Genomic DNA, 11,687 nt, shown 5'->3' with positions numbered 1-11,687 from the left:
CTGGGACGGGGGTGGATATGGTGCTTCCTATTTTGACCACTTGTTGTCTGTTTGACAGGAATGCTGTAATCCAGCATTTAGCAAGGGGTTCTCTGCCTGGGTGCTGGGTGGGCGTGGGTGCTGGGTGGGCGTGGCCATGATGGGCGTGGCATAGTCGGACATCTGCACCACGTAGGGGGGGGTGTATTTGCCCTTCCCAGGCTTTGTTTGAGCCTCCAGGAGGGCAAAAACAGCCTCCCCCGGCTCTGTAGGCCCTCTACAGGCAGGAAACATCTTGAACTTCTAGTAGGCCCGTTTTGGGGGTTCTCCAAAGAGCACCGAATCTTAGCTAGGGGTTCTCCCAAACCCCTACAAACCCATCAGCAGCCTCGCCCTGCTTCTTTCTATACAAATGATAAATGGTTAATTCATTCAATTTGATAATAGTGGTGGTGATTTTTTTTAAATAAAAGGTGTCACCAGAAACCGTTCTTTCAATAGCATGGATCCCTGAGCTTCTGCAACACCAGGGTTTACTTGCATTTTGTCACTGTGCCCTTAGGCGCTGACAGATACCTGAGTTCTCGAGACACGTCACGGTTGGGTACCCGGGACCCCTCTGCCTGGACAGTAGAAGACGTCATGCAGTTTGTAAGAGACGCTGACCCCCAGCTGGGACCCCATGCAGATCTCTTCCGGAAACACGTAAATATGAATTCTGGGTCATCAGTAGTACTTTCCCTCTTGATGGTTTAAGTTTAAGTTTTAAGTTTAATCAGATTTGTATGCCGCCCCTCTCCGCAGACTCGGGGCGGCTCACAGCAATAGCAATACAATGTAAAACACAATGTAAAATACAATGTTCCTGCTCGTGAAGCAGCATTTAACACAAGATTGACCGTTCTGTGAGGCTTTCTTCCCTCTGAGAAGGTCAAGATCTCTTAGTGACACACTGTAGAGGCAAAGCTTTGGGGGCCTTCCAGCAGTAAGCAGGATGACCATCAATCTTAGCTTAAGAATTGAAGTAGAGCAGAGGTGTCAAACGCAAGGCCTGCAGGCTAGATCCGGCCTGCTGGGTGCTTAGATTTTGTGGGGCCGCCCTGGAAACAGCGAAGGAGTAGCCCTGGGTGGCCTCTGCCAGAGGAAATGGAACTCAGAAGGGCCACACGGAGCTCCAGTTTTGCTGGCAGAAGGTTGCAGGAGGCCGTCACAGCCAAAAACAGAGCTTGGGAGCCAGTTTTCACTGGCAGGGCGCTCGGGTTGCCATAGGCACCCCGACACGAGGGATGCAGTGGTAAAATCCAGATTTTTTTTACTACAGGTTCTGTGGGTGTGGCAGGGGAAGGATGCTATAAATCTCCATTCCCACCCCACTCTGGGGCCAGCCAGAGGTGGCATTTGCCGCTTCTCTGAACCACTCAAAATTCCCCCTACTAGGTCTCCAGAACCTGCAGGATTTCACCCCTGGAGTGATGTCCAGCTGGTCATGGACACCCTGCCTCCTACCCCGAGAGCCCCTATGACTCTGCGGCTCTCAATGAAATCAAGTTTGACCCCCCTGAAAGAGAGAAGAGCAGAGGTAAAGAGCTGTTCCCAGGAGCTTTACTTGAGGAATCTTATAAAAAGGCTGACTTCCACTTTTAAAGACTTTCCCCAGGTAGCTAAGAAAGAAGCCAAACCCTAAGCCTCTAATCTCCATGTAAAGCTTATGCAAACGAAGGGGTTTTGAGAAGTGTCACTCCTAACGTGGAGGCATGTGAAAGAAATCCTTTCTTTTTCCTAATGCAGCTGACGTTTCAAAATTAGGCAGCCCTGTCATGTATTATCTCATAGATCAGCAGTCATGACCCAGCCTCTTCTCACCTCTCTCTCTTTCTGCTCTATGCCTGCAGGAGATTGACGGCAAGGCCTTGCTCTTGTTGCGCAGCGACATGATGATGAAGTACATGGGCTTGAAACTGGGGCCGGCGCTGAAGCTCACCTACCACATTGATAAGTTGAAACAGGGCAAGTTCTGAAAAGGACTCTTCCCCGGCACAATCGTTGGCCCTCTCAGCTCTCCACAAACGGCACGCAGATCGCGTGACTCCCTCCCGCAGCCGCCGCGTCCACGGAATCCCTAGGACCCCTTTCTTCACCGGCAGAAGGAAGGTGACTTCCCGCAGTGGGGGGAGGTCCCTAGGCCTCCCGAATCATTGTACGAAGCTTCAGGTGGACCCTCCCAAAGGGGAGAAGTTTCCTCGACTCTCCCCTGGGAGCCTCTGGGGAGCGTATCCGGCAGGGGCGAGGAGGCCTCCGGTAGGCGGAGCTGTGGCAGGGCACACACACACCCTCCTTGCATTCGACTTGGCGGGTTCTGGCCCGTCTCTTTTAATCACACCTTCTCCTTTCGCTGCTGCTCTTTTTGGGAAGCCTCTTCGTGCCATTGGAGGAGGACGCCAAGAGGTCACTTTTCAGTGCCCCACAGAAGAAACTGATTAGAAGAAGGAGCCACCTGTGGAGGACAAGGGGCGGCTGCTCTCCAGAGGATGCACTCCCTCCCTTGGGTGCAGGGGTGGGGTGGGAGTTTTGGCAGGAGCCTCTCCAGCAAGCTCTACTTCCCTGCCTGCAGAGCTCACTTCCTACTTCTCACTTGGTGCTGTTAACCTCTTCCTGTATTGAGGACTCAAGCTGTACACACACACACACACACACACACTCTTGGAGTTGGATGTCCAAGTGCCGCCTCTCTGTCGCTTGAGGCAGGCAGGATTCCCTTGGGTACCATTTGTTGGGGGTCAAGGGAGGGTCTTGCCTTCTCTTTCTGCTCAAGATCCCCATGTACGATTGGTGGGCCACTGTGTGAGACAGAATGCTGGACTCGATGGGCTTTGGCCCGATTCAGCCTGGCTCTTCTTATGTTCTTACACACACCTTATGCACCCACTGCTGGTTGATAGGCAGGCAGTTCTTTATATTTATTTTGACACAAGCAGTGACTCTGCATTTGTGTCGTTCACCATTCCAACACTACACGTGAGCCAGGAGGGTGGGAGGTGTGTGGTCCTATACTGGGGTGACACAGGGCATAACAATTAAGCAACCCTCTCCCCCCCACACTCCTGTCCTTGGCTCGACAGTTTTCTAATTGCTCCTGACTTTTAACTCTTCCCCTGGGGAGTTCCACAACGTCTCCTAACGTGGTACCATTTAATATACCTCCCCCCCTTCACCCTGGCAGTGTATCCTGGACAGCTACCTACCTGGCGAGCGTGTGGAATAACAGAGATGCAGAAATGGGCTCCTTTTTTTTTTTTTTTCATGTTGCTCCACCGATTCCAGTAGGGCAGTGTTTCCCAACCTTGGCAACTTGAAGCTCTTTGGGCTTCAACTCCCAGAATTCCCCAGCCAGCATTCGCTGGCTGGGGAGTTCTGGGAATTGAAGTCCAGATATCTTCAAGTTAGCAAGGTTGGGAAACACTGCAGTAGGGAAACCTGGACCATTGGTTACACGTATGCTGGAAAACAATGTATTTATTTTGATGGCACTTGAACGGGTGACCCCATCGTGCTGTAGTTAGAAAGGTTTTGCTGCTGGCAGGTGAGAAGAGGAAGAGGAGGAGGAGGTCTTAACCCGGTGCCCCACAATTCTGCTTTTTCTCCAGGTCCTCCACTGAAGTCTGCTTTGTGGAAAGCAAGTCTGTGATGCTTTAAAAAAAAAAAAATTCCTCCAGAATACCCATAGCAGCTTGTCCTTCAGGATGCAGACAAATGGAATGCTGAGACTCAGTTGCCCATGGCTGGTTCGCCTTCTCCGATTCCCGAACTGGGAAAAAGGGGTTTAGGCAAAGGTACAAGCCTTTCACAGCCTTTCTTTCTGCCGAGTTACACTCCCTGCTGCTCCTTCCCGGGTTGCTTCTTTCTCTCCCAAACACTTCCGGAAGAGGAGCTCCGCAGGCCAGGCCAGAGGGCAAGGCAAGAGGGCCTCTAAAAGAAAAGAATGAAAATTCACAGGCAATAAACCCAATTCCAGGAAAGAGGATCCAGCAGTGACTGCCACCATCTTGGTTGTCCAATTTAGGCCACCTGTTTCTGCTATTACTGCCTGGTTGCAGAATAATGTTTCTGTAAGCACTGCCCAGGGCAGGTAGCGGGGAGAATCCTGCCAGCGTTCTTTTCTGCACTTACTCCGATGATTTTGTTTATAAATAAAATTTTAAAAAATAAAATGAAAAGCTGAGCGGGTTTCTGTTGGCTCAAGTCAATCAGCAAGAGACTGAACGCAGGCCTCCCAAGATCTTGAGTTCATAACACAGCCCAAAAGAAGGTTAAAGTTGCTTCATAGAAACATAGAAGTCTGACGGCAGAAAAAGACCTCATGGTCCATCTAGTCTGCCCTTATACTATTTTCTGTATTTTATCTTAGGATGGATATATTCATGGGTGGCTTTTTCAAGAGGCAGCTGGAGTTTCTGGTTTTTCTTTGAAGACGTTTCGCTTCTCATCCGAGAACCTTCTTCGGAGCTAAAGAAGCTTGTTGGATGAGAAGCAAAACGCCCAACAAAGAAAAACCAGAGAGTACAGTTGCCTCTTGAAAAAGCACCTGTGGGACAACCATGACCTGGATGACTGAGAAGCTCCATGGACATTTAAAGTTGCTTCAGTAAGCCAGTAATTTTGGAAAACAGTTTTACTTGGATAACTACACAGTCTCAGATTGGTGGGAATTATTGTTTTGTACTTCTACCCCATGAACTGTTAGGACGTAGAAAATAAATTTATTGAGAACACAGGTCTTCAAACTAATGGCCCGTGAGCCAGATGTGGCCCGTTGAAGCCATTAATCTGGCCCATGTGGGACACAAGGCTGCCCCTCCCACATCACCCCACCAGCCTTCACCCACTGTCTGACGCCAAAAATAGGCCCGTTTTTGGCCTCCCCGGCCTCTAGAGAGAGGGAGGAAGGGAACAGCACACAAACACAATTCCTTCACACACACACATCCCAAGGCAGCTACATTCCTTCATTAACTTTTCCAATCCCAGGAGCATAACTAAGTTTAATTTGTGTGTATTGTTTAATGGACTACTAAATTGGCCACACCCACCCAGTCACATGACCACCTAGCCACACCCACCCAGCCGGTGTGAGGGACTGAATTGGCGCCTTGTTTAAAATGTTTGAGGACTCCTGATTTAGAAGATATATTTAGCTGCCCATCTTACCACCAATTCGGGTGAATAATTGGTTCACCTAAATTGGTTGTATAATTACAAGTAGAATAATACAATAATTACAGGGAGTCCTTGACTTACTACCAGTTTCTCAGGAGCCATTTGGAGTTACAATGCCTGCCTCCTCCCCAACCAAAAAACCCACCTTACATCTGGACCCAGAACCTGCCAAATTCCACCTCTGAACCAGACTGCATTTACAACTGTTTGCACTGCTCTGTGATCACATGATCATAATTTACAACTTTCAGAAACCAGGGTTTATGGCCAGTGCAAGAGAAGTCCATGGCTAACACTATAGGACTGCTTAATGACTGGCAATTGTTTCCTGGCCACAGTGGAAGCAATTTATGACACAGGTTTGCTATACAGCCGGATTGTCAACCTGGGGGCCAGATCCGGCCTGCAGGGTGCTTGGAACTAGCCCGTGAGGCCGCCCTGGAAACAGGGACTAGCCAGTGGTGCCTCTGCCAATGAAGATAGTGCTCTGAATCTGTATGAAGGATTTTTAATGTTTTAGCTTCTTTAGAACGGTGTTAGATTAGTTATTTATTGGGTTTCAGATGTTTTATTGTATATTGTTCTTTGATATGTTGTGAGGCGCCCCGAGTCCACGGAGAGGGGCAGCATACAAGTCCAATAAAAATGCATACACACATACATATATACACAGTGGTACCTCTACTTAAGAACTTAATTCGGTCCGTGACCAGGTTCTTTTCCCATAGGAATCAATGTGAAAGCAAATAATGCGTGCAAACACATTAGGGGAAAAATAAAAGCTCGGAATTTGGGTGGGAGGAGGAGGAGGAAGAAGAGGAGGAGGACAGTCGCTGCCCAAGGAGGAAGGTGAGGAGAGGGGAATAAAAAAAATCCAAAACTTTAAGGCTTAAGAAAATAAAAGGGACTCTGAGGCGGCACCCAGAAAAAGGAAAACGCACTGGCAGAGGTTCATTCCCTCTCCAAGCGCCTAGAGCAGTGTTTCCCAACCTTGGCAACTTAAAGATATTTGGACTTCAACTCCCAGAATTCCCCAGCCAGTGAATGCTGGCTGGGGTATTCTGGGAGTTGAAGTCCAGATATCTCCAAGTTGTCAAGGTTGGGAAACACAGGCCTAGAGAAAGGAAAATGCTTCATTCGCTCTGGACTGCCAAAGCCTCCTTAAGCACCACCGAAAGGCTCCTCTGGCAGCCCAGAAAAGCCTGAGATGGCTGGGATTAGAGGGGGAATGGCAGGAAACTGGCCGGGCCTTCATGCTGTTCTCATTGCAGGAGGCTGTCGCAGGTGAAAACGGAGCTCGGGAGTCCGATTTTGCTGGCAGAGCAGTCGGCCACCACAGGCAACCCTATGCAAGTGAGGGTTGAGCTGGCTATGCCCACTTTGGCCATACAAACCCCGCTCCCTCCAAGGTCAAGCAATAAGCCTGATGTGGCCCTCAATGAAATTTGACACCCCTTCTATACACTATTTACCAATCTTAAAACTGGTTAGTTTCAATAGCAACAACTATTACTTTCCCATAGTTCTATTGTAAATTGATTTTTAAAAAGTTCAGACTGGAGCCAATATCTTTTTATATGGAGAAATGCCTCCTAACCATGTAGTCTATCATGGGCTCAAGCAAATACGTTAGACTTGTCACAAGAACATCTATGACCTCACAATTTAAACTCTTAAGAAAGGCTTGGAATATGTGCCTGAGAAATAGCACACTTTTTGAACAAACCTGGAGCTATTAAGAAATGCATGAGAACCAACTCCTTACATGGCCCAAGGTTTTTAAGGATGTGAAACTGAAGGTAAGACCAAGTTTGTACAAGCTTTGGATGGAGTGTCAAGTTACTTGTACTATGGGCTCAGTAACAGGAACGATGAGTAGCTTTTGTTCATTTTTGCCATCTGTTCAGGCCATTTCATCAGTGTTGTATTTCCACCTTTTTTCCATCAACTATAGTCACAACAGGCTATATGACATTCGGTCACGGCGAGGTATGGTAAACATAGAGTGGACACAAGGTAGAAAGACAGGCAGTGGATGACTCGTAGCAGGACAATGAATTGTCATTCCCAATATTTTAAAAAATGGCAACAGAGGAAACAGCTCACATTAGAGAAACATCTTTCAGCTGTGGCGAGGGGGGCGTTTGCCCAGGTTCGCCTGGTGCACCAGTTGCGGCCCTATTTGGACCGGGAGTCATTGCTCACAGTCGCTCATGCCCTCATCACCTCGAGGCTCGACTACTGTAACGCTCTCTACATGGGGCTACCTTTGAAAAGTGTTCGGAAATTTCAGATCGTGCAGAATGCAGCTGCGAGAGCAATTATGGGCTTCTCTAAGTATGCCCATATCACTCCAACACTCCGCAGTCTGCATTGGTTGCCAATCAGTTTCCGGTCACAATTCAAAGTGTTGGTTATGACCTATAAAGCCCTTCATGGCAACGGGCCAGAATATCTCCGACCGGTTCGGTCCCAGAGTTGGCCTTCTCCGGGTCCCGTCGACAACAATGTCGTCTGGCGGGACCCAGGGGAAGAGCCTTCTCTGTGGCAGCTCCGACCCTCTGGAACCAGCTCCCCCCTGAGATTAGGATTGCCCCCACCCTCCTTGCCTTTCGCAAACTCCTTAAAACCCACCTCTGCCGTCAGGCATGGGGGAACTGAAACATCTCCCCCTTGCCTATGTTGTTTTGGTGTTAGATTGGTTGTGGGCTTGTTTTTTTTAATATTCTGGGGTTATTTTTTATGATTTTTTTAGCTTAAAATTGTAATTGGATTGGTGGGTATTGGATTTGCTATTATGTATTGTTTTTACTTTGTTGTGAGCCGCCCTGAGTTTGCGGAGAGGGGCGGCATATAAATCCAATAAATCTAATCTAATCTAATGACGTCTCCACCTGGCCCAAATGGTGATTTTGGTGAAATTAAGAAAGATGAGAAGACCTGTTGTACCTACCTGAACGGTCTTCTCGATGCACTGGAAGGAGAGTCCAACATGGGTATTTAACCAATCCTATTGGTAGAGACTGAGTAAAAAATTTACATAATAATAGGTACCGCCCCCTTGCAGTCCCCCCATGAGCTCAGTTTTAAAAACGAAAGGCACTTAAGAGGATAACCAATTTTTATTGACCAATGCAATAACTCATGAACCAACCCAACCTCCGGTGTCCCTGAACTTCAACTACCGGGTGGGTTTGGACTCTCCTTCCAGTGCATCGAGAAGACCGTTCAGGTAGGTACAATGGGTCTTCTCCACTGCATCTGGAAGGAGAGTCCAACATGGGATATACCAAAGATCTTTAAAGCCCATGGGAGGGAGAAGGTCTAACTAGGGACTTAGGAGAAACACAAACTCTTTGAAGAACCCTCCTGCCAAAGGCCGCTTCCGCTGAAGCAAAGGAGTCCAACTTATAATGTCTAATAAATGTTGTAGGGGCTGCCCAGGTTGCAGCCCGACAAATGTCCTCTATCGATGCTTGAGTAGACCAAGCCGCCGAAGTCGCCGCACTCCTGGTTGAGTGAGCCGTCAATCCTTCTGGAACTGTGTGTCCTCCGGCCTTGTAGGCCTCCAAGATACAGTCCTTAATCCACCTACTAATTGTTTTTGCCGATAGTCCAAGTCCCTTCCTATATTCAGAAAATGAAATAGAGTCTCAGACTTACGAAACTCCTCTGTCCTTCTAATGTAAATCTTTAGAGCCCTCCGGACATCCACCTTATGCCACAGTAGCTCCGATGGATGACTCCCATGAGAGCAGAAATCCGGAAGAATGAGTTCCTGCTTCCTATGGAACGCTGTATTTACCTTTGGTACAAAGGTGGGGTCCAAGCGAAGAACCACCCTATCCGGATAAAAGACACAGAGGTCAGGTCTCACGGATAAGGCCGATATCTCCGACACCCTGCGCGCAGATGTAACAGCTACAAGGAAGGCTGTCTTGATGGAAAGTAGCCTAATTGGTATAGACCTCAATGGTTCAAAGGGAGGCTTAGTTAAGGCCTTAAGTACCCACGTGAGGTCCCAAGATGGAAATCTCCTGATAGGCGGGGAATGTTTATTCGTGGCTCCTTTAATAAAGTCTCTGATCCAAGCATGCTGAGCCAAGGGACGAGACTCCGGAGTCTGAATCATGGTGGCTAGGGCTGCCACCTGTCGTCTCAAAGTATTAGGGGCTAAGCCACGTTCCACCCCTGCTTGCAGAAATTCTAAAACAGTAATTACAGAAGCTTCCCTAGGGTCCCGTAAATCTTTGTTGCAAAATTTACAAAACGCAGCCCAGGTCGCCTGATAAATCCGTGAAGTCGATGGGCGCCTGGCAGCCTGCATGGTATCTATGACCTTCTCTGGTAAGTCCAACTGCTTCAATTTATGCCTTTCAAGTGCCAACCTGTCAAGTGTAGCCACTGAGGATCTGGGTGTTTCAGATTCCCCTGGCTCAACGAGATGATCTGATCCGGGATCCTCCACGGGGGTGACACTGAAAGTTCCACCAAGTCCGCGAACCACGGGCGACGTGGCCAGTACGGTGCTAGTAAGATCACTTCCGCCTCCTCGTGAAGAATCTTCTCCACCACCCTCGGGATGAGATTCACGGGGGGAAAGGCGTACAGGAGACCGGGAGGCCAAGATGACAGTAGGGCGTTGGTCCCTTCTGCCCTGGGATCCGGAAACCGTGTGAAAAACCGCAGGAGCTGAGTGTTCTGGCTGCTGGCAAATAGGTCCACTAGGGGAACCCCGAACCTCTGGGTCAACTGGTAGAACAGGTCTGGATCGAGTCGCCACTCCGACGGGTCCAGTGTAGCCCTGCTGAGCCAATCCGCTGTGGAATTGCTGATCCCTGCGATATGTTCCGCGGTCAGCGACGCTAGATGGGTCTCGGCCCAGTTGAAAAGCCGCATAGTTTCCTCCATAAGACGTTGAGACCTTGTGCCTCCCTGGTGATTCAGGTGGGCCCTGGTTGCTACATTGTCTGTTAAGATAAGTATGTGTTTGCCCTCTACTAGGGGGGCAAAGGCCAGCAGGGCTAGAAACACTGCCCTTAGTTCTAAGAAGTTGATATTGACCGAAGCCAATTCCTCCACTGTCCATTGTCCTTGGGCCATATGTCGTCCCAGGTGGGCACCCCACCCGTATAAACTGGCGTCTGTGGTGAGAATGAGACGGTCCTGAGTGCGAAAGTGGGAGCCCTCCTGAATTGCTGTGGTGAGCCACCACTTCAACGACTCTCTGACTCTCTTTGGTAGGGAGATAATCCTTTGTGAGTGGCTGACCTTGGCCCTCTGAGCTGGTAAAAGAAACCACTGAAGGCCTCTTATATGGTGCCTGGCCCAGGGAACTATACCTATGGCTGACACCAATGTTCCTAGCACTTTCGACAACAGTGCCAGCGGGGCCCGTCTGAGGCGGATCAAGCCGGAAACCAGACGATGAATATTCTCCTGTCTCTCGGGAGAAAGGGTTACCTTGCCTGATATGGTATTGATGATGGAACCCAGGTGTTGTAGTCTGGTTGCCGGGGACAGCTGACTTTTCTCCACGTTTATCGTGAAGCCATGCGCTTCTAGTGTCCGTATTGTTCTGGCTAGGTCCTCTCTGGCCTGCTCGGGGGACCTGGACAAAATAATTATGTCGTCCAGGTAGGCCATCAGTCTGATAGAATGAGACCGAAGGCTGGGCGTCAGGGCGTCCAGCAACTTGGTAAAAGTCCGTGGGGCCGAGGAGAGGCCGAAGGGCATCGCCCTGTATTGGTAATGTACGCCTTCTGAACAGAACCTGAGAAATTCCCGGTGTGTCGGGTGCACAGGAACGTGGAGGTAGGCCTCCTTTAAATCTATTGAAGTCAACAGGTCCCTGGAACGTATTGAGGGAAGAATAGTCTGTAAGGAGTGCATGTGGAACCTCCTGTATTTGATGTAGATATTGAGTTGTTTCAAATTCAGTATCATTCGGTATCCTCCTGAAGTCTTGGGTACCAGGAAGATCCTGGAGTAAAATCCCCTGCCAACTTCTTGCCGAGGTACCTGTTCGATGGCTTGTATTTCCAATAAATGGGCAATCTCCTTGCGGATCTGCTGCCTCTTGTGTAGGTCCCAAAGCCTCGGGCAACTTACAAAGCGATGAGGAGGATGCCCCATGAATTCCAGACGAAGTCCTTCCGATACGGTGGCTAGAACCCACTTGTCCGAGGAAGTGAGCAGCCAGGAGGGGCTGAAGTGTTGCAGCTTCCCTCCTAAAGGTAGAGGTCCGGAGGCGTCATTTGGAACGACGATATCCCCTCTGGTTGCCTCCTCGAAAGGGCCGCCTGGACTGCTGGAAGCCTCTGGAACGATCCTGATAAGATCCGCGATCATTCCTGAATGATTGCTGGGAATATTGATTCTGGTGAAAACCTCTCTGCGCCTGTCCTTGTCCGGTAGAAGCATCCCAACGTGGGTTCTGCCGTCTAGTGTAGGGAGTAAAACGACGGTCCTGGCGTTTATTGGACTTAAGGAGG

The 11,687-nt window shown here is 49.3% G+C and overlaps 2 protein-coding genes across 8 annotated transcripts in view; one reads left to right on the top strand and one right to left on the bottom strand.

Moving 5' to 3' along the window:
* The window catches only part of SCMH1 (Scm polycomb group protein homolog 1), a 57,678-nt gene extending 53,491 nt beyond the window's left edge, over nt 1–4,187 (top strand). For 4 of the 7 annotated variants that reach the window (XM_070764002.1, XM_070763997.1, XM_070764000.1 and 1 more), the window contains 3 exons: nt 542–684; nt 1,872–1,986; nt 3,624–4,187. In XM_070764002.1, coding sequence (XP_070620103.1) covers nt 542–684; nt 1,872–1,986; nt 3,624–3,664 — 299 coding nt within the window. In that variant the 3' untranslated portion in view covers nt 3,665–4,187. Of the gene's footprint in view, nt 1–541; nt 685–1,871; nt 3,300–3,623 lie in introns of those variants that run through there. The other 3 variants (XM_070763999.1, XM_070763996.1, XM_070764001.1) reach the window with 3 other exon arrangements.
* CTPS1 (CTP synthase 1) overlaps nt 1–11,687 on the bottom strand; it is a 68,234-nt gene that overhangs the window by 3,453 nt on the left and 53,094 nt on the right. The gene's annotated exons all lie outside the window — the stretch shown is intronic.

Source organism: Erythrolamprus reginae, chromosome 11, assembly GCF_031021105.1.
Source record: "Erythrolamprus reginae isolate rEryReg1 chromosome 11, rEryReg1.hap1, whole genome shotgun sequence".
NCBI lineage: Eukaryota > Metazoa > Chordata > Lepidosauria > Squamata > Dipsadidae > Erythrolamprus > Erythrolamprus reginae.
The sequence above is the reverse complement of the archived record's forward strand: the minus strand, read 5'-3'. Positions and strand labels throughout refer to the sequence as shown.